At 41.3% G+C, this 23285-nt stretch overlaps 1 protein-coding gene across 1 annotated transcript in view; it reads right to left on the bottom strand.

The window, feature by feature from the left end:
• The window catches only part of LOC126484149 (DNA repair protein complementing XP-A cells), a 37627-nt gene that overhangs the window by 5734 nt on the left and 8608 nt on the right, over window positions 1–23285 (bottom strand). The window contains exon 5 of the mRNA XM_050107547.1: window positions 9927–10044. Coding sequence (XP_049963504.1) covers window positions 9927–10044 — 118 coding nt within the window. The remainder of the gene's footprint in view (window positions 1–9926; window positions 10045–23285) is intronic.

The following is a 23285-nucleotide window of genomic DNA, read 5'->3' as shown; positions in this document are numbered from 1 at the left end:
GTGCAGTCCAAGCATAAAAAATGCAAAATTGAGGAAAATACAGAATCGAGGAGAATGTTAAACCTCTCAAAAAATGAGTAAAAACATATGTAATTGGCATACGTGATTAAAAATTGCAGCCCTCACCAGTACATTATATAAAAGTCTGCCTAAGTGAAGAAAATTAAATGTACAATGTAATGTTTATACAATAATTTGTGGTAATAAATTTCATCAGTGCTTAAATGAATCATAGATGAGTAGCACCAAGTAAAAACTCGTCAAAAAATTGAAATTGGTATCTGGGTACACGGTAACTGAGCTATTTTCTGGCATGCTACTACCACAAATTATATGTCTAAACAAGTGTAAAGTAAAAATTGATGAATATGATGAATTACACTGAAAACAGTGACATACGGTGAAAGGCATCAGAATCCAACATGTGGTGGTGTGGATTTTCCTTCCGTAGTCAGTGGCAGTTTAATTGGGTCGTGTAGTCTTCACACTACTTTTTGCAGTGGTGAACGTCACTACTCGGCTTTCAAATATCAAATTTTGCAAGTGCTTGGGGATGACCACTGTTTGCATTTCAATTATTTATTTCCTTCACAGTGTGACATTTGTTAGCAGTATGCTGTTTCAAACCAATGGTGCATGGAAAGTATACCACAAATATGTTACACTTATCATTAAACGTCAATTAATAAGGCATCAATAATGGAAGGCTTCCAGAGATTTTACGATAACTAGTGCACAATACAAAATTCAGATTAGTAAGCTGTAAAGTAATGGATAATGTCACAGTTAGCTTAGTTAGAGGTTATTGGTTTGCAACTTACTACAAACTTTTTAACTTAGTGTTGTTATCATGTTCTGGAATTTGTTCAAATGGCTCTGAGCACTATAGGACTTAACATCTGAGGTCATCAGTTCCCTAGAACTTAGAACTACTTAAACCTATCTAACCTAAGGACATCACACACATCCATGGCCGAGACAGGATTCGAACCTGCGACCAAAGTGGTCGCGTGGTTCCAGACTGAAGCACCTAGAACTGCTAGGCCACACTGTCCGGCCTGGAATTTGTTATGATTCTTATACAATAAGTTGTGCAACATTTGATGTTATTTAACATTTCTGTCTGATTAGAGAACAAAGGATGAAATAAATACCTGCCTGTTTATTTTCAAATGTGTGGTGGTTTCCGAGTGTTTGGTTAGGCAGGAACCTAAGAGAACAGCTTACATTGCTGCAAGTAAAACAAGCACCAATAAAATTCATATTGTTCCTTGTCACAAATACTTCGCTGTTTATTTCCGAATTCGTGGTGATTTCTGAGTGTGTTGTTAGGCAGGAAGCTAAGCTGTCAGCTTAAATTGCTGCAAGTGAAATGATGAGCAATACCATTCATATTCTTCCTTGTCACAAATATATCATATGTTGTCCAACCAGAAACATATTCCCCTAAAGAGCTCTTGCTACAACTGAGATTCTCCTGTCACTAACACATCCATAAACATCAACTTGGCACTACAGCGATCGAAAAATCGGTAGCCTTGACCCTAGTCGCCTTCACAGCACCACCACATCACAATTACGTCAGTTTCCACAAAAAGTAATGTGAAAGACACTTGATGCACCATCACTGGTGAAGCTAAATGTTGCAAGTTATATTGGCAACACCGATTGTGGATTATGTCAGCTTTGCCTCACTCACGTCTCCACTTTCCTCAATAACCTAAAATATTCCCTTAGCTTTGCCACTACCTATTGTGCGAACTGTCTGTCTTTTGTACCACTTATAACTCTTACAGTCACATCAGATATCAATAGGAAGAAACCTGGATGAAGTCAAGCAAGATACCACATAAGAATGTAAAATAAAGTAAACCTTACTAGGAAGAAACACAAAATCAGGGAATTTTTTGCATTGATTTTATGAGTTTTCACAGGGGCTATGAATTTATGGTGTAGAATCATGAAAACCATAAAATCAGAGAACATAAAGTAGAAGTTCCACTCTACTTTTTACTGTGTCAATGGAAAGAGCTTCCAAAGAGGACTTCAGCAACGTAAAATATGAAAATTTATCAAAGTAAAAACAAGAGATAACAGTGCTGCAATTCACTGTCCTTTGATCAGGAGACAACATCCCACAAACATCTTCCCTATTGTAGCAAACTTATGCCAACCCAACTCATATAAAGCCCAGAAAACCTGCACAGTCTTCACCAATTATATTCTACCCTTTGTGAGATTGTCAAGAAGATGACTATGTCGCACACCAGAAAGTGTCAGGCTTAACCTTTCTCGGAGATGAAACTGATTTTTTAATTTTGACTACAGGATGACTAGTTACTACTTACTATTTTGATTCATTCTTTTCTTGCACTCCATCAGTCCCATGAAGGAGGACAACTTTCAGGGATTTGGAGCAAGTCAAAGTATGCATCAACAAAATTTCATTGTGTAATATAGCACTGTATAGCACTTGTCTGTCTAGTAGGCTCTCAGAGACCAGTGTGGCCCGAGCTCCCAGTTGGTGCACATCGACAGAGCAGAAAGATACGCATATAGCTTTTTTTCTGTGTTTACTTCGTAGATTCTTACTTAAATTGCATGTGAGTTTTGTATAGGAGGTGTAATTTCGAGTTTTAGTTACTGTAATCGTAAATTCAGGCCGATTGTAGCGCAGTCGTTAGGCATTTGTACAGGTTAGTTCATACATTCTTTACGTGTTTCCCTTGCGTTATCTAGGCACGGACTCGTGTATCAGTAACTGTTGTTCAACATCGATTAGAATGGACAGGGACTGCGATTGCTGTGTTCGGATGAGGGCTGAGTTGGCATCCCTTCGCTCACAGCTTTGGGCGGCGCTGACTTCGGTCATGCAGCTTGAGGCCGTTGCCAATGGCCACCACTGTGGGGAGACGGACTTGGGTATCACGGGGATGTCAACCTCATCCCGTCTGTCCCCAGATTGGTCTGCCGCTGTGGTTGCCCCGGTTGCTGCCCAGTGGGACTGAGCCCTCGCCTGTGGTTGATTGGGAGGTCGTTCCAAGGTGTGGCAGGCAGCGAAAGACGTCCCCGGACGCTGATCAGAAAGCCTCCCCGGTGTGTCTCACAAACAGGTTTCAGGTACTGTCTCTGGCTGAGCCAGATGCAGCTGCTTGCCCTGTTTCAGAGGATGATTCTCAGCCTTCAAGGTCCGGGCAATCGCAGAGGGTGGGTTTATTGGTAGTTGGGAGCTCCAATGTTAGGCGCATAATGGGGCCCCTTAGGGATATGGCAGCTAAGGAGAGGAAGAAATCCAGTGTGCACTCCGTGTGCATTCTGGGTGGAATCATTCCTGATGTGGAAAGGGTCCTTCCAGATGCCATGAAGAGCACAGGGTGCAGCCAGCTGCAGGTGGTGGCACATGTCGGCACTAATGACGTGTGTCGCTTTGGATCTGAGGAAATTCTCTCTGGATTCCAGCGGCTATCTGATTTGGTGAAGGCTGCCGGTCTTGCTTACGAGATGAAGGCAGAGCTCACCATCTGCAGCATCATTGACAGAACCGACTGCAGACCTTTGGTGCAGAGCTGGGTGGAGGGTCTGAATCAGAGGCTCAGACGGTTTTGCGACCGTGTTGGGCTGCAGATTCCTTGACTTGTGCCATCGGGTGGTGGGGTTTCGGGTTCCGCTGAATAGGTCAGGAGTTCACTACACTCAGCTGGCAGCTACACAGGTAGCGGAGGCTGTGTGGCGTGGACTGGGCGGTTTTTTAGGTTAGAAGGCCTGGGGAAAGTACGGGGTGGGCTGCAATCTCAAAGGGTGCATGGCAAATACAGGACGTGCTTGGATCAAGGAACAGTCGGAATAGTAGTTGTAAATTGTTGTAGTTGTGCTGAGAAAGTTCCTGAGCTTCAAGCGCTAATAGAAAGCACAGAAGCTGAAATCGTTATAGGTACAGAAAGCTGGCTAAAGCCTGAAATAAGTTCTGCAGAAATTTTTACGAAGTCTCAGACGGTGTTAAGGAAAGATAGATTAGGCAGAATTGATGGTGGAGTGTTTGTGTCTGTCAGTATTGGTTTATCTTGTAGTGAGGTCGAAGTAGATACTCCATGTGAATTGGCATGGGTGGAGGTTATACTTAACAGCCGAACTAAGTTAATAATTGGGTCCTTCTACCGACCTCCAGACTCCGATGATATAGTTGCTAAACAGTTCAGAGAAAATTTGAGTCTCGTAACAAATACATACCCCACTCATATGGTTATAGTTGGTGGGGACTTAAACCTTCCCTCAATATGTTGGCAAAAATACTTGTTCAAAACTGGTGGTAAGCAGAAAACATCTTCCAAGATTGTCCTAAATGCTTTCTCCAAAAATTATTTCGAGCAGTTAGTCCACGAACCCATGCAAATTGTAAATGGTTGCTAAAACACACTTGACCTCTTAGCCACTAACAATCCAGAGCTAATAGAGAGCATCATGACTGATACAGGGATTAGTGATCACAAGGTCATTGTAGCTAGGCTCAATACCGTTTCTTCCAAATCCACCAGAAACAAACGCAAAATAATTTTATTTAAAAAAGCGGATAAAGTGTCACTGGAAGCCTTCCTAAGAGACAATCTCCATTCCTTCCTAACTGACTATGCAAATGTAGACGAAATGTGGCTGAAATTCAAAGATATAGTAGCAACAGCAATTGAGAGATTCATATGTCATAAATTGGTAAGAGATGGAACTGATCCCCCATGGTACACAAAACAGGTCTGAACGCTGTTGCAGAGGCAACGGAAAAAGCATGCGAAGTTCAGAAGAACACGAAATCACAAAGACTGGATAAAATTAACAGACGCGCGAAATTTGGCATGGACTTCAATGTGAGATGCCTTTAATAGGTTCCACAACAAAACATTGTCTCGAAATTTGGTAGAAAATCTGAAGAAATTCTGGTCATATGTAAAGTGTACAAGCGGCCAGAGGCAGTCAATACCTTCGCTGTGCAGTGCCGATGGTACCAAAGCGGAGTTATTGAACGCAGTTTTCCGAAATTCCTTCACCAGGGAAGACGAATGGAATATTCCAGAATTTGAAACACGAACAGCTGTTAGCATGAGTTTCTTAGAAGTAGATACCTTAGGGGTTGCGAAGCAACTGAAATCGCTTGATACGGGCAAGTCTTCAGGGCCAGATTGTATACCGATTAGGTTACATTCAGATTACGCTGATAAAATAGCTCCCTACTTAGCAATCATATACAATCGCTCGCTCACCAATAGATCTGTACCTACATATTGGAAAATTGCGCAGGTCGCACCAGTGTTTAAGAAGGGTAGTAGGAGTAATCCATCGAACTACAGACCTAAATCATTGACGTCGGTTTGCAGTACGGTTTTGGAGCATACAGTGTATTCAAACATTATGAATCAGCATGAAGGGAATGATCTATTGATACGTAATCAGCATGGCTTCAGAAAACATCGTTCTTGTGCAATGCAGCTAGCTCTTTATTCTCACGAAGTAATGGCCGTAATGGCCGTTATCAACAGGGGATCTCAAGTTGATTCCGTATTTCTAGATTTCCGGAAAGCTTTTGACACCGTTCCTCACAAGCGACTTCTAATCAAGCTGCGGGCCTACGGGGTATCGTCTCAGTTGTGCGACTGGATTCGTGATTTCCTGTCAGGAAGGTCGCAGTTCGTAGTAATAGATGGCAAATCATCGAGTAAAACTGAAGTGATATCAGGTGTTCCCCAGGGAAGCGTCCTGGGACCTCTGCTGTTCCTGATCTATATAAATGACCTGGGTGACAATCTGAGCAGTTCTCGTAGGTTGTTCGCAGATGATGCTGTAATTTACCATCTAGTAAGGTCATCCGAAGACCAGTATCAGTTGCAAAGCGATTTAGAAAAGATTGCTGTATGGTGTGGCAGGTGGCAGTTGACGCTAAATAACGAAAAGTGTGAGGTGATCCACATGACTTCCAAAAGAAATCCGTTGGAATTCGATTACTCAATAAATAGTACAATTCTCAAGGCTGTCAATTCAACTAAGTACCTGGGTGTAAAAATCACGAACAACTTCAGTTGGAAAGACCACATAGACAATATTGTGGGGAAGACGAGCCAAAGGTTTCATTTCATTGGCAGGACACTTAGAAGATGCAACAAGTCCACTAAAGAGACAGCTTACACTACACTCGTTCGTCCTCTGTTAGAATATTGCTGCGCGGTGTGGTATCCTTACCAGGTGGGATTGATGGAGAACATAGAAAGGGTGCAAAAAAAGGCAGCTCATTTTGTATTATCACATAATAGGGGAGAGAGTGTGGCAGATATGATACGCGAGTTGGGATGGAACTCATTAAAGCAAAGACGTTTTTCGTAGCGGCGAGATCTATTTACGAAATTTCAGTCACCAACTTTCTCTTCCGAATGCGAAAATATTTTGTTGAGCTCAACCTACATAGGTAGGAATGATCATCAAAATAAAATAAGAGAAATCAGAGCTCGAACAGAAAGGTTTAGGTGTTCGTTTTTCCCGCGCGCTGTTCGGGAGTGGAATGGTAGAGAGATAGTATGATTGTGGTTCGATGAACCCTCTGCCAAGCACTTAAATGTGAATTGCAGAGTAATCATGTAGATGTAGATGTATCATATTCTGGGGAAACTCCTGACATAGCTCCGACATTCTTCTCACTCAGAGGAGAGTTGTGAGAATAACGAAGAGTGCAAAGCTAATTGACAGCTGCAGACCTCTCTTCCAAACATCCTTCATTTTGCATCTTCGTAGTCTACATATTAGAAATGTGCAAGTTTGTAAAAAGTAACATTGCAAAATTCAACAAAAATATGAATGTCCACTACTGTGGTACAAGACAGAAAATGAAACTGTGCATTCATAGAATGCCTTCCAAAATTCACCATTAAACAAGGGTAATCAAATTTACAAATAAACACCAACACAAAATGTGTGTAAAAAAGATTAGTCAGTTATTACTGTTTTTCCACCTTAAGCTTCCCGCAGTTAAAGAATATTTTACATGAAATTTGTTGTAAGATTTCTCTTAATTTGTATTGGTTTGCTGCAATTAACATAAATGACTCACTCTCTTAAGCATCAATGTAGATTGTTACTGTGGCAAGTAAGAAGGAAGTTCCCGCGATTGAAACTCAGGCATTGAGATGCAAAGCCATACTGTACTAAAACTACACCATTGGGGTGAGAAGATGAGTAAGCTGTGTGTGTGGATTCAACTTGTTTATCTTAAATGAGAGGTATCTACTAACATTTAGGCTCGAAACTAAGAACTTTTCTACATGAAATGTTAATTATTAAAAGCCACTATTAGTTTATGAAATGCTACAAAATTCTACTATGCAGTAAACTAAATATATTAAGAAAAAAATTACGACACAAAGGAAATGCAGACATTGGCTGAGAGTGGGCATGGATATTGATTGAAATGTGTGGGGAAAGTTCAAAATTTGTGCCTGACTGGATTCAAACCTGGGTCTCCTGCTTACTAAATAGATGCTCTGACCACTGAACCACCCAGGCATAGTGGTCATAGCAACTACACGGACTACCTCAGCATGCCTAGCAGAAACAAATTATACAAAATATTCTGCCAACTAAGTACAAATCATTAAGTTATACAAAGTGCATTAAAAATTTATGTTCCATGCCAAGCATTTTGGTCAGCATTAGGAGGCAATTTGAGTTTGATCTCTGTGCAAACTGTGCCTTCAGTTTTCAGTAACATCTTAAGATCAACTGTGTCAATTGATCTTATGTTGTTTGTTAGTAAATGCACTGTAATGACATCTCAGAACTTATTTAAAGTAGATTAACTACCTGCACTTCCAGTGATAGACAACAGCAGACTGACTGCATCTCTGAATGGTTTCAGAATGCTACAAGAACTGTTTCAAGGGACTACATAAGTGAGAGAACAAGAACAGGTAGGAGGAAGCACAATGCACTGGTTCACAAAGTTGATCCAGGAGTGAAGGGGATAACTTAACTTTTACAGTCTCAAGTGGGAAGGAATGGCCAGTTGTACTGCATGTTGCCTACACCACTTTCTACAGACTTGTGGCTACAATGACAAATATTTATGAAGGTTTAGTACCATGAGGGGATATTGCAGTGCTTTGCTTTTATTTACTAATTGTTTTCTTAGGTCATCGGTGTTATTGCCCCTTGTTTATGTATTCTGCAAATAATTGTGTGTTCCTTCGTTGTTAGTGGAGGTCAAAAGAACCTTGGTTGTATGTCTCTGTTGAGAGTTTTTCTCCTTTTGTGAAACCACCTTTTCTTACACTGCATTGGTGTTATTTACCCTTCGCCTCACTTTGTAAATTTTCACAACTATAGTTTCGTGTGTGCCACACTCAGCACACTGCTCCTCAGTTGATTTTCTGAATCCCACTCAGAATCTGAAGCTGTACCACTGTATGACATAACACTGAATTTTTAAACTTTGACCAAGACAAGTCTAGATCACATAGAAGTTTTTTGGGGAATGATGCCAGAAGAATTTAGGAGATGGGCTGCCCTCTCCATTGAACCTGTGTATAGTGAGTGCAGTGCAATGCACTGTCATATAAGGAAAAATTACACATTTTTACTTTTTATGCAAACTCTGCAACACTGCTTTTTTAACAAACAAAAGGTGGAGGATTTTACAGTACTAGTGGTAATAGAACTTAAACTCTTAGGTACAATTTGTCATCTGAATTAAGTACAGCTCTTTCTTACAAACAAAACATATTTTAATCCTAGGAGTTGGTCATTCTTTGGTTGTCATCTAATTTTATTAATGTTGTTAAACGAAAACAAGAACAATGTGCTATAGAAATATATTTAACAAAATTTAAATTTCCATCCACAGTTTTTTTTCTATAAATATTATCCCATCATTCTTCCCATAATTTTTCTCTGAACATCATGGTCAAGCTGTTTGAACTTCCACAATACAATATTTTTTTCAACGTCTTGTAACTATTTGGTCAGTACATTTTGTTGGTGGCAACTTCACATCATTGATGGCTATAACACTATCATTTTAGATCACTGAAGGGAGTTGGATCCTACTATTGTCACACAGCATTCAAAGAGCTGTTCAACACCACATTCATAACTGTGTTTCAGGTGTGAAGTGATGGACCTGTCTCGCCCGCAGTAAAAAATCAGCACACACAAAATCAGTTGGATGCTTTTTAAATCAACAAGATCACTACTTTTTTTTTTTTTTTTCTATTAAGTTTGAAGGCTGTCAGTACACATTCTTGATGTTTTCAGTGTCCTGCTAACTTAGAAAAAGGAAGATAAGCAACAAAGATGCATAGAATTCATTTCGTTGTGTTTAGATTTAGGAAATATTAGTGGATCACTGATACCAATGGACATTAAACAAAACTTTCATTGTAATATGTACACCATTTTTACCTCAAATTCCACCTGTACTCAGAATAATTTCTCCCAATTTTTCTTCAGTTGATCATTATGTTAGTCTCCACTAGTTACTGGTTTCCTCTATCACAGATTTGAAAAGCTGCTTTCCTTTTCTCTAGCATAAATCAAATTTCTGTCAAACTGCCATCCTCTTCACTATTGCCCCTCCTTTTACATACAAAAGATGCAGAAATAGAAGGAATCTGTGATTTTGCAAGTAAACAATTCAATGTTGAACTCTAATGTTTATGTACAGGCTGTAATATGACTCACTTCAATCTAATAAGCTTCGTATTTCACTATTTTCTCTTATATAAAAGTGTACAAATAGTAATTCATTTGCAGATTGTAATTCTTTTTAAATTTATTTTTATAAAGGTAAACTAGAACCCAATTATTATATGCGAACTGCCAATGGCAGTATTGCAAGTAATGATTTTGATAATAGTAACCACCTACTAACAAACGATGAACTATTTCACTACGTTTACCTTTGACTTGTTTATTGTACTTTTTAATCTTTGCTTTGCTTCTTTTCTCATCCCTTTTTTCTAATTCTTCCTCGAGTTTCTCCTCAGAGCCCCATACCTCCAAGGCTCTTTTTTCAATCTGTAACAATACTTCGCATGAAATTAAAATTGTCAGAGGATGAAATACAAAATGACTCAAAATTATTCATTAAATCTGAAAAATCATAATCACAGATTACACACAACTGTAAAACTTGGCATGTGACTTTCATACCATTACAAAAAGAACAAAGATTATGCATTAATAGCCTGTCGAAGATAAATTCATTAGTGACGGAGAACAAGACTATGTTGGTGAAGGAAATCAACCGAGTCCTTTTCAAAGTGATCATTTCAGCACACCCTTAAGCAGTTTAGGGAAAATGTGCCACCTGGCTTGTCCAAGTATCATCAAAGGTTTTATCTGGGCAGAACCTCGCGCTCCGGCCTATATATTCGTTAACAGGATATGTAGCCGGTAGGCTGCATACACAAGTTGGCTCTGAGCACTATGGGAATTAACTACTGAGGTCATCAGTCCCCTAGAACTTAGAACTACTTAAACCTAACTAACCTAAGGACATCACACACATCCATGCCCGAGGCAGGATTCGAACCTGCGACCGTAGCGGTCTCGCGGTTCCAAACTGACGCGCTTAGAACCACACGGCCACACCGGTCGGCTGCACACACAAGTGGTGTTGTATTAGGAGGCCAGGTGGCCTCTAGTGGCCAAATGAAGCACAAACTTTATGCGCAAACTACGATGTAACGCACACACAAAATTGGTAGTTACAGCACTCCTCTTCCTAGGTGAAGAAGTGAACATTGTGCTCACATCCATTTCGTATGTGGTCAACGTGGGTTGTTGAGTCACGTGACACTGCCATCAGTGCGTAGGGTCGAAAGTGGTGCTAGCATGGACAGGTGCGACACCCAACACCCTGTGAGAGGCAATATAGTAGGATGACACACTGGCACAGTGTTTATTTCCATGTCCATGTCCAACCCCAAGGAAGGAGGTTGCAGTGAAGGCAGCGGGACAGGCAGTGTTGGCTGTGATGGAGGTGGCAGCAGCAGAGGTATTGGCATTGGCATTGCCAGGGTCTCTCCATGGCCCCAACAGCTGAAGGGGACATCCATAGCAGAGAAGACAATTATGACAATGTTGGCAGCAGCAGCAGCTGAGAAGGCAAGGGCATCAGCTATGATGCAGAAGGTGGCCAGGCAGAAGTACAATGAGGGGGCAGTGGAGATGCACATGGTGTGTAGCCACCCACACGAGGTTTATGGTTGACTTCTTGTGACGCCCTCCCCTCAGCTGTGTGGACGATGCATAGGTATTGACCACAGATACTATGAGTTACTGCCAGCACCCATCTTGGCCAGTGGTCAAAGCTGTGAACCCAAACAGCTGTGCAAATATGGAAACATTGTGGTGCCAATGCCAGCAGGCGGCCAAGCATCAGCCCAAGCAGATGTAGTAGAGTCCACGGCTGACGACCGTGCAACAACTCTGCCGGGCTCTTATCACCAGCAGGGGTGAACCTGTAAGAACTGAGGAACCTGTCGAGAGCTACTTCCGGTGACACATCCAAAACATAGTTTTTCATCTGAGTCTTATATTTTTGTACTAGTCATTTGGCTTCCCCATTTGATTGACTGTGGAAAGAAAGAGCTGTGATATGGTGAACACCAGTTTTTTTTTTACAAAAATCTTCAAATTCCTGACATATGAACTCGGGGCCATTGCCAGTATCCTACATATATGGAAGATTTTCCACTGCAAAAATTTCTGACAAAGTGGAAATTGGTGCCACCGCAGAAGTAGGCAGACAACTCATAACATATGGAAACTTAGAAAAGCATAAATTACAACACGTAAGTGGAAACTGAAAAAGACCCTGCAAAATCTACATGAATTTGTTCCCAAGGCTGCTGTAGATCTGGCCAGGGTGACGAAGAAACACGGGGAGCAACCTGAAGGGTAGCACACTGTCGTCGAGCTGCAACAACTCACACCATTTCCCCATCAATGGCTGGCTAAACAACATATCAGCATGCTAATGCTTTTGTACATGACACACCCTAGTGGTCCACATGTAACAAATGCATAACCTCGCGCAAAAGGGAGGAAGGGACTACAACCCTAGGAGTGGTTTCTCTGTAGCTGATAGTAGCACTTTGTCCCAAGCAGAAAGACGATTTTTTAATGCAAAATGAGTTCTCAAAGGATCAGAAGCAGAGACCAGAGGTTGGTCCAGCTAGTTGTGTTGCACTAAACAAACAACTTTATTTAAAACAATATCTGTGGCTGCAATTTTAGTGCTAGTAATTGGAAAATCATCAACAACATTTCGAGCTTCCACGTCTACATGAAAACAAAGTAATTTCTTTTTATCAAACACAGGATCCCAACCCATTGGCAAATACGATAAGGCAGTCTACATTTGCGAGTTGCATTTCACAGTCAGAAATGTATCTCTTAATTGTATCAAGACAGGGAAAGAGACCACTGCAGTAAGTGATTTGCAGCTTTGTCCAGCAAGGATGCCAAAGGGTTAAAAAGAGACACCAGTTGTTTCTGATCTGTGATAAAGTGGAACTCAGACCTGTATAGAAAAATGTGAAATACTTTTAGAGCATACACGATCACAAAAGCCTCGTTCTCTATCTGAGAACAATACTGTGGCACTGAATTTAAGGACTTAGAGGCATATCCAATAGGGCATTCAGAACCATCTCTTGACTATGAGCAAGGATGGTGCCAAGACCAAATTGAGGTGCATTCATTGCTAACACAAGGTGATGGCCCAGACGAAAATTAACCAAACAAAGAGCCGACTGGAGTTTAGATTTCAACACCTGGTCACAAGCCTACGTGATGAGTGGAATGGAAATTTTTTACGTAATAATTCATGGAGTGGTTGTGCCACAGCAGCAGCTTCCAGTATGAATTTGTAGTAGTACATAATTTTGCCTAAAAATGCCTGTAATTCCTTGATGGACATGACGTATCGTTTAATGTCAGCATGCGATGTTTCAAAAACCAAATAAATGATGGATGGATGAAATACTGTGTCCCACAGACTGTGAAACATAAAACAGAGCACGAAGGTTCTGCAAATGTTCTCTGTAGAGGCACCAGACACTACTATGTCATCAAAATAGATGACACAGCCTGGAACTGATGCAATAAGTTGCTCTAAAAAGCGCTGAAAAATAGCTGGTGCACTTGCCACATCAAAAGGCAAATGCTGGCGTTGATAAAGCCCAAATGGTGTATTGGTAACTAGAAGGTGTTTAGATTACTCATCGAGCGGCAGCTGTAAATATGCCTCTGCCAGGACCATCTCTGAAAATAATGGGCCCCCAAATAATTTTGCTAACAGCTCATCAGGGTGCAGCAAAAAATAGGTATCAATGACTGACTGTGCATTATTAGATTTTTTGAAGTCACCAAAAAGGCCCAGTTTACTGGTAGGTTTTTTGACTATTACCAGTGGTGCTGAGCATTCACTGGAATAGGTTGAGTAACATCAAGGGACTGAAGACTACCTAATTCTGCGGGCCCAGAAACAACAGGGGCAGGCAGACTGTTTCATCATAATATGAGCCTGAAATTCAGGTGCACAACCCAGTACTGTAGAAAACAGAGAGAGAGCAGCTAATTGTTGCTATGGAACTTGATCAGAAACCAAATGCACTTCATCATCAATGGAAAATCCAGAGGTTTACAAGTGCACAAACCAAACTGATTTTTAGTGTAAGCATTGTCCACTACTAGGAATGAATCACAGTCTCGTAAGTCACAGGTGCAAAAAACTGTCCAACAATGGGAATATTTTGTTTTGTTATAACTCACCAGCCTCCACAACACTGAACTCATAAGGGGAGAAACTAAAATTCACGTAAATCTGACAATTCACCAATGGTGCTGCTGCTGCCGCCATGTCCACTTGCATTTTCAATGATTTGTTAAACACACGCACATCAATGTAGAACTCATTTTGAGTCACTGTCACTGCTGACACACTGTTCATATCCCACTGCCGACACACTGTTCAAATCCATGTTCGTCTCATTCTCACTCAGATATGGAAAGGAGTTATATACAGAAGCAGTGTGTCCTGTCTTAGGGTACATATTACACGTAGCCCAGTGCTTGGGCCATGTGATCTGTTCATGTTGAATTAAGCACTATGGGGACGAAGGCAGAGTGTAGAAGGCTGCGGACTGTTGTTGTCATGAACACCATGATGCTGATATGTCTGCTGGACTGCTGCAATAGTGTCTACATTCCCTTGAGAACTGGTTTAAAGCTGGGAGGGATGAAAGGAACTGATTTCTGAAACTTCGGAACAGGCTTCTCTCTTAGTACCTGCAGCCCGTGTAACTTCAAATGACTGAGCTACATTCAATATTTCCACAAGCATAGGATTTTCACAATTGGGAGCAAAATGTATGACAGCATCATGACCATCTGATCGGCATAGGATTTCTCATGAACATTTATCACAAAATTACAACGATGGTTAAGTCCCTGTAGTTCTCCTGCCCATGCCCTGCATGATTGCTTTGGCCACTTTTGGCAAGGGCAAAATTCCTCACAAACAGCAATAATGTGAGTAAGTTTACAGTGATAGGTAGAAATTAACTCACACATCTGAAGGTTCTTGTAAGGGGGTGAGCTGACACAACTAATACCCATGAGCTAAAATCCATGACAAAAAAAGGCCCTTGCACAAGGTTACGTCTTTTACTCCAAATGCCTGGAAATGTTGCTGCAGGCATTTTTCGTAAGTGTCCCCATCTTTTGCTGCAAAGCCGTACGCAGGGAACGGCAGTGGGTATGTTGTTGGCAGGGCTGCAGGTTGTGCCAATGTAGTCGTTAAACTGGAAATAACAACTGCCAACCTGCTGATGCTCGAGAAGAGATTTAAGCACTGCCTCCATGGGAATTAGACTCAAAGGACTAATGACTGAAGTGGAACACGTAGAGCCGAGTACCTTACTCATCGCCAAAAAGTGTTCTAACCCAAGAACACTGCCATTTATTGCTCGAACAGTACACCCACATGGAAGACAAGGTATAACACAATTATCAATACACAAGTGGCAAGTGGAGTCTTGCGCTCCAGCTTATATATTCATTTGTTCCAACGGGAGGCATCGTATTAGCAGGCCAGGTGGCCTCTAGTGGCTGAATCAAGCACAAACTTTACATGCGAAACATGAAGCAGCACACACTCAAAATTCGTAGTTACAGCAGCAACAGTAATTCTTCCATGCCTACCAAAATAAGCAAGCAAACAAAACACACACACACACACACACACACACACACACACACACACCCCTCATATTACCTTCAAAGAATATGTTTCTAAAACATTCATATGAGGAAATGGAGAACAAAAATGTCAGGCAAAAAAGTAACAGATTACATTTTACGAATAGGAAAAAAAAATCCCATCCTTCCAAATATGTAACCTCCTTTCCTCCACAAGAAAGAATCTAACAGTTCTGAAAGCTATGTATAGTTTTTTTTCTATTTTTAAATGTGTCTATGAGCAGTACACGAAATTTCTGCTTCCTGAAAATATGTACAGGCAAGCCATTCAACCTCAGTCTAATTTTAAAAGCTAACTAAAGCAATAAATCCACATTCTAACAAATACAGTACAACAAATATTTCCATTGCCATATTCTTGCCAAAGAACCATGAAGGACTGTGCTCACCAACAGATACGCGATAACTGACTACTTTGTGATACTCTCCATGAAACTCCTCAGAAGTTCTGTAGACATGCAGTGTGCACCCCTCCCCCCTCCACAACACAACTTGCAGGTCCTGAAGGGTCCATGGCATCCTCTACAGCACGTCTGGCCCCTTGCTCTTGTGTTTGCACCATGATACTGAGGTACAGCAATGATGAGACCATACCATTTGGAAAATGCCTCACCTGTTCATTCCATGCTGTTTTAGCTCTATGCCATAGTTCATCAATCACAGGAGCTGGCAAGAGGTGACATGTCAGTCTCTCAGCAACTCATGTTTCCAATGGATGAGAGATACAGAGAACATGCTGGGCAGAACAACAGTCTAACACCTTCTGTTTGACATGTCTTCTTCTTGGTACATAGCAATACGTCTTTTCCTACATTGTTGATACCCTCTGTATTGAGATGGGTCAGGATAGCACAAGCAACTTCTGGTCTTGCATAATCTTGTCGAAAGATGTCATGGATACCTTACAGAGACAGCTGCTGCCCAAATTACCAGCTATGCTAAACAGAGGTGACTATCTTGTCTACCAAATGGCAGCCCATACTACCACACCAGGCGCTTTATTTGCATGTTGACAGCGGTGGTGGTTGCGGTGGTAGTGAGGAATGTGTTCTGGGAACATTCATTCTCTTGGAAGCCTTCACACATAAGACATCTATTATGATGCTGTACACAGGACTGGAACTCATGGTGCCACTCATGTGTGTACTGTTGTGGATGGGTACAAAACATGGGCCTGTCTTTCTCTGATCTCACTTAAAGAGAAGCCACAACAATTCTCACTGTATGGACAGTCTCAGGTGTTACAGATCTCATCAATCCGTGTGGATACACGGGTTTTAAAAATGAGCACATTTTCTGATTTTCTGACTCAGGGTAGGTGTTATTGTGGTATGATCCTGTAAGGTGTTATTGTGGTATTATCCTGCAAGGTGTTATTGTGGTATTATCCTGCATTGCCAAGTGAAGAATATGCCTGTTCTCCCAGGTCCTAATTGCATGGGATCAAAGAGATCCTGCGTGGCATCAAGTATGTCCCTCTTAATCCTGTCAGTTCCAGATCCGCACAACAGTCACTGTACCTCTAACTACACAAGCAGCAGTATCACAGAATGATGCACTGTGGTGTCGATAGACCACAGTTCTGCCACTGTTGAATTCCAACAAGTGTTGATAGATGTTTCTAATTTTTAGACAAAACAAACAACGTTCAAACATAATTCCTAAAAGAGAAATCTATTGCACAATCATTCATTGTACACAGAATGAGGTGGCATTACCCCTACCTATTTTCTGCAATTGTGCTGAAATGCTATTCACTTTCATATCAAGCATCTATTACACTTCATATCTATTTGACGTTTGTTGCATGTCAAGCGGAGTATATCTTTCTGGATAGACAAAAAGAGAAAGCTAAATTGTACAGTGGCCTGTCAAGAAAATCACATGACCACACAACTGAATAGGCCTTGAGGTGAGGTGGTTATAGTGCAGTGGCTTTATGTTTTGAGGGCATTACTGCTTTAAGACTCTGGGTTGTTGTGGCATTGGTGACAGAGTGTAAAAATTTATCAAATATAGGAATAATATCCTTGCAGGGATACTGACTATGAACCAGTTCATTCCACTGCATTAGTAACTCCATGAAGGCTTCTTCATCATCATCATCATCATCATATCATCATCATCATCATCATCATCATCATCATTATTATTGTTGTTGTTGTTGTTGTTGCTGTTGTCGTCGTCGTCGTCGTCAACATCGTCTTCAGTCCAAAGACTGGTTGATACAGTGTTCACACTAGTTCATCCTGTGTAAGCCTTTTTATCTCTGCCTAAATATTGCAACCTACATCCATTTGAACCTGTTTACTATTGTCAATAAGAAACTTGATAAATGGAGAACAGACAATATTTAATGAGGATACCATCAGCACTGAGTTATAAACATCCATGTATGAGCTTTGTCACAATCTCTAACTATTCATAGCTGAATAGTTTTGATTGATTTCTCATTGTTCCTTAAATGCACTCAGAGAAAAACGAACAATATGCTGTAAGAACCAAGACCAGCATATGGTTCAAGTCTCCTCCTGCTTCCAGTTACCATTCATTTCACAGACTAAAAGGGACTTATCTTCCATTAACAATTTCAACAATCGAGTTTCTTCTCAGGCCTTCAACCATCAGGTTGGTTGGTGGCAGTTTCTTTTGCCTTCCTCTCGAGAGCAGTACAGGTAGTGCAGCTGGTAACCTCCATGATAAGGCTGATACATTCTAAACTGGGCCTGCCTCGTGTTCTTCACCTCTGTGTTCCTTCAATAATCTTCTAATGACACCATCATGTCTCAGCAGATTGCTGAACCGTGTGTCTCCTCTGTGTTGGATATGCTTCCAAAGACATGACTTTCTTCCTCCATTCTGTGGAGCCCCTCTTCATTCAAACCGTGTCTACCCAGACATTCTGCAATAGCACCATATCTCAAAGGTTATTATTTCGTGTTTTTCTCTGAGCATCCATGTTTTACTTTTGTACAGCAGTACACTTGAAACAAACATCTTTATGAGGCCTTTCTCCAGATGTTTGGTTATGCAGCACGATGTAAAAAGACTTCTCTTTTTCCTTAGAGGAAAAAAAAATTGATGTAATTTTACTCCCTAGATAGGTGAAGGATTTGATAATCTCCAGTCCCTCATTGTTCAATGAGCATTGAGCAACAGTGTTTTTTAACTTGCGACTACAATTTTTGTTTTAGCTTTATTAATTTTTGTGTTATAGGGAGAGCGGAGGGTGGTTTCCATCTGGACCAGCATCACTTTGAATTGTTCTGTGTCTTCACTTAACACTGTGATATTATTAGTAAGTCTCAACATTTCTAGTTCCTTACCATAGTCTTTAATTCTTTATATAGCTCCAACTTTATCCCCGACTTCTTCTGACGTCCCCTGAATGTATCCATTGAGCAAGACAGGAGAGAGTGAGCACTCCTGTAGTACTCTGCTTATTGTAGGTTCTTCTTTATGTTCTCCACATCTTATCACAGCTACCTCTTTTCTCTACAGTCTCTGCACTACTGTTCTGTCCTTATACTTTATGCCACTCTCTCTTTCAGCATCATAAAAAGCTGTCACCAGACTACCCTGTCAATTGCTTTTTCTGACTCAAAGAAGACAATACGTGTGTGTGTGTGTGTGTGTGTGTCCTGAGCCTTTTTAAGCTGAGCATTGCTTCTCATGTGCCCACAGACCAAGAAGCAATACTATCCTTATGATAGAGGATAGACAGGGTATCAGCAACTATACAGCTGATCTGCTCTGCTAGATATCACATTATTGGAGGTGGTTTGCTCCAGGCTTCCCTAGGCTATGTGTCACCTTATCACTAAGCTACTGCAGGACATACTGCTTAATATTTGAATTACAGAGCAACTTGACATTTTCCATGCAATAAAAAACGTGAGAGATAGGATAAGCATTTGTACTCCAATGAGCCACACTTAATTGTGAATACAATTTAAAGTGAAATTTTAAAAAGTGAAAGTTTGCTTTATGCAATACTAAAGAGAATACAATGAGGACTTTTCAAAATTTATGTCTTTTAATCTCCCCATCTTTCTGCTTCTTCAGGGTTTGTGCATCAATCTATTCCATGTCTCCGAGTGTTGTTGTTCTGGATATAATTTACAAAAACACAATGAATGACTGAAGGAATGAATGAATGATGAAATGGGCTGCCAATACACACACTTAAAAGTAGAAAAACAATACCTAGCTTTTGGAACTGTTAGTTCATTCCTCAGGGAGAAAAGAAGGATGGATTTGGGAATATTTTAAAAGCAGTGGCAGGTTACTCATATCTCAAGTCGAGACGGACCCACCTGTATGAGGATGAAGAAAATGAAAGATAGATTAGAAGAAAACAGATAGTACATTGATAAGCATTACTTATCTCTACACTAGGTAGAGATCAGTGGTAAGCACTGTCCAAGCTTCAGTTCAGATATGATGGAAGGTAAGAGTGAGAAGTAAAGATTGATTAGCAGGAAAATAAATGAGAAGTGGAATGAATGGAACAATCAGAAACTATGAGGAAAGAGGTAAAGAAGATAAACCCTCCTACTGATTTTCTTCCACCTCTTTCCACTTTCTTATTTCTTAATCACATTCATGGTGTTTCCTCCCTAACATGTCAAATATAATTATGACAAATCTAATATAATTATACAGTATGGTACATGGACAAGTATACTGCTGCTGCTGCTACTACTACTTGCAGAGGATGAATATGCAGCCATATGCAAACTATAAATCTACCTTCTGCCCTTTGACGAGTTTCAGCACAGTGTTCATGTTGTCTACCAACAACAACCAGTCACTTAAGTCTAACACATTACTCCTCATTACTTGATCATAAATTTTATTATAAATGTGTTGTGCAGAATCTATATTTCTATATACAATTATGTGGTGCTGCTCTTCTTCTTTGAAGAATTTTAGTTAAAAAATTATAGTTCCTCTGAGATAGCTTAGAAGCCATTTGACTTTTTATCACTGAGGGGTTTTTAAGAAAATCACTAAAATGACATTCCTCATCGCTAGTGTAGGCACCATATGATCCAATTGCTATTTGTGCAGGATACTAAGCATAGTATAGCCACAAAGGTTTAGGCCTGCAACCTCAGCAACTCCAGTTCTTCTACTGATATTTTGGCTATTTTTGTATAAAGTGACTAAATGCAGTAACAGCACTTAAGTTCATACATTTAAATCTATCAGTCACTCCAAAACAGCTCACAATCACAGACACATAGAGTTCAGACACATTTTCTGTGCAAGGAACAAAACCTTCTAGAGGCACTTGAACCATGTTCAGAATTAGAAATGTGGTTGAAAGTGGCACTATAATGAGGGCTTGGATTTGATTAACTTGCAAAGACAAGTTATATCCATATTGTAACTTCTCTCTCAAACCATTAATTTCATTCCCTGACAAATTTCCTCTGCTTCTTTCACAACCAAGTCAGAAAAGAATGAAGCGGCTGTCAGAATCTTTACACTATCACACTACAAAGGGGCCTGTATTGACACATCACTACATCACAGCTAATTTATTAGGCTGTAAGAGACAGGTGTAAAACCTACGTGAAAGCTGAGTGCACCTCTTAGGAATATTTCATGTTATTTAATCTATTTACAAAATTCCACACTAATGTGTGTGTGTGTGTGTGTGTGTGTGTGTGTGTGTGTGTGGGAGGGGGGGGGGGGGGGAGGTGCAAGTTGTCTTGAAAAATCCCTTCCTTATCAAATAGAAAATCATCCTCAAAAACTTCAACAACTTTATGCAAGACCCCAAAATTTTCACAAGGTTCCAAAATCTGGTCACCTGGGACCGCAAAAACTCTAGCCAGAATCCCATGCAGATATCATAGGGCAGGCCTCTACTGATCCACTAGACATTATGCGAGTCACTGTAAGGAATACCATGATGCCAAGCATCAACCAGTGATATACATCCTGGTAGACATGATATGGATTTTTATACCTTTGTGAACAGTGAGATTATCAGAAAGGTTACTAAACTACTTTGGGGCCTGCCACATACATTGTTGCTTGTTGTATGCCACTCATGAAGTCGAGGTTTATTGTCCTTCATCAAGAGGACAAAAGGGCAGACATCATCCATGTTCTCCAGATGACCTACAGTCCTGAGACACAGCTCAATTGTAGGAGCCTCCTGGTTCAAGGAAACTTAAGACTCACTGAATGAGGTTCAGCGGGAGTGGCTACCTTCGATGCTCATCACAGTGAAGAAGATGCGACAACATGACTCTAACACGAGGACCCTGCAGTGCTCCAATACAGACGGTCATACGAAAACTTCTAAAACAGCAAGCTACTGTTTCTCCAGGAGAGGGAGGAATGCCTTGAACCGTGCTGCTTGCGAGGTAGAGTAGAGGGTAGTGACACTGGCTGGTGTGCTGCAGGTCCCTAACTCTAATCTGATCTAACAAATTCATGTTATTTAATCAAACAATGGAAACTCCAGGTAGGAATACCAACAATGTAAGGAAAGACAAATTTTGCTACTCACAGTAAAGAAGAAACGTCAAGTTGCAGACAGGCACAATTAAACACACCACACACACACACACACACACACACACACACACACACGCACACACACGCACACACACCCCTCATGTACACACGACCGCCAACTGCAGCATCTTGGGCTGGAATGCGTCACATCTGGAGGAGGCGCAGAAGGGGAAGGGGTAGCAGTGTATGGGTGGGGAGAGAGACGAAAGTTGTCTGACAGAGTGTGCAAGGAGTAACACTGCCAGCAGATGCAGCATCAGGAAGCTGCCGGACAGATAGATGGGGGAAAAGAAGGAGCAAATAAGGAGAGGCGTGGGGAAAAGAAGGAGCAAATAAGGAGAGGCGTGTGGAAATATGAGCAGATACATTGGCAGAGGGCTGAAAATAGACAGGGCGGGAGATGAGAATAGGGAGGAGACCACAGGATGGAGGGGGTGGAAACTGTTGGGTGGAGGGTCTAGGGACGGTATGTTACCATAAGTTGAGGCCGAGATAATTACGGGACCAGAGAATGTGTTGTAAGGTTAACTCCCATCTATGCAGTTCAGAAAAGTTGGTGGTGGAGGGAAGGATCCATATGACTTGGGCAGTGAAGCAGCCATTGAAATCAAGTGTGTTGTGTTCAGCTGCACATTGTGCCACAGGGTGGTCTGCTTTGCTCTTGGCCATTGTTAGGCAGTGGCCTCTCATCCTGGTGGGCAGGTGGTTGGTAATCATACCAATACAAAAAGTTGTGCAATAATTGCAGCAGAGCTGGTAAATGACATGGCTGCTTTCACATGTAGTCCAGTCCCTGATGGGGTAGGATTAACTTGTGAAAAGGCTGTAATAGGAAGTGCTGGGTGGATGTATTGGACAGCTTTTGCACCTGGGTCTTCAACAGAAATATGACCCTTGTGGCAAGGGGTTGGGATCGGGAGTGGCATAGGTTGTGTGGGCAACGGAACACCACTTCAGGAGGGGTGGGAAATATCTCGGGTAGGACCTCCCTCATTTCAGTGCACAATGATAGGTAATAAAAGTCCTGAAATGAGGGACATCCTACCCAAGATACTTCCCACCCTTCCTAAAGTGTGTTCCACTGCCCACCCAATTTCCACAACATCCTTGTCCATTCCTATGGCACTCTCAATCCCAACCCCTTACCACAGGGATCATATCCCCATGGAAAATATAGATCAAAATGTGGTCAATCTACCCACATAGCACTTCCTACTCCAGTTCTGCCACAGGTTTATCCTACCCCATCAGGGGCTGGACCACCTGTGAAAGCAGCCATGTTGTTTACCAGCTCTGCTGCAATCATTGCCCAGCTTTTTATATTGGTATGACTATCAATCAGCTGGTCACCAGGATGAACAGCCACTGCCAAACTGTGGCCAAGAGCCACCTCGTGGCACAACATTGAGCTGAACATAACACACTTGATTTCAATGGCTGCTTCACTACCC

The sequence above is a fragment of the Schistocerca serialis genome, chromosome 6 (genome assembly GCF_023864345.2).
Source record: "Schistocerca serialis cubense isolate TAMUIC-IGC-003099 chromosome 6, iqSchSeri2.2, whole genome shotgun sequence".
Lineage (NCBI taxonomy): Eukaryota > Metazoa > Arthropoda > Insecta > Orthoptera > Acrididae > Schistocerca > Schistocerca serialis.
This window is presented reverse-complemented; position numbering and strand designations above follow the sequence as displayed.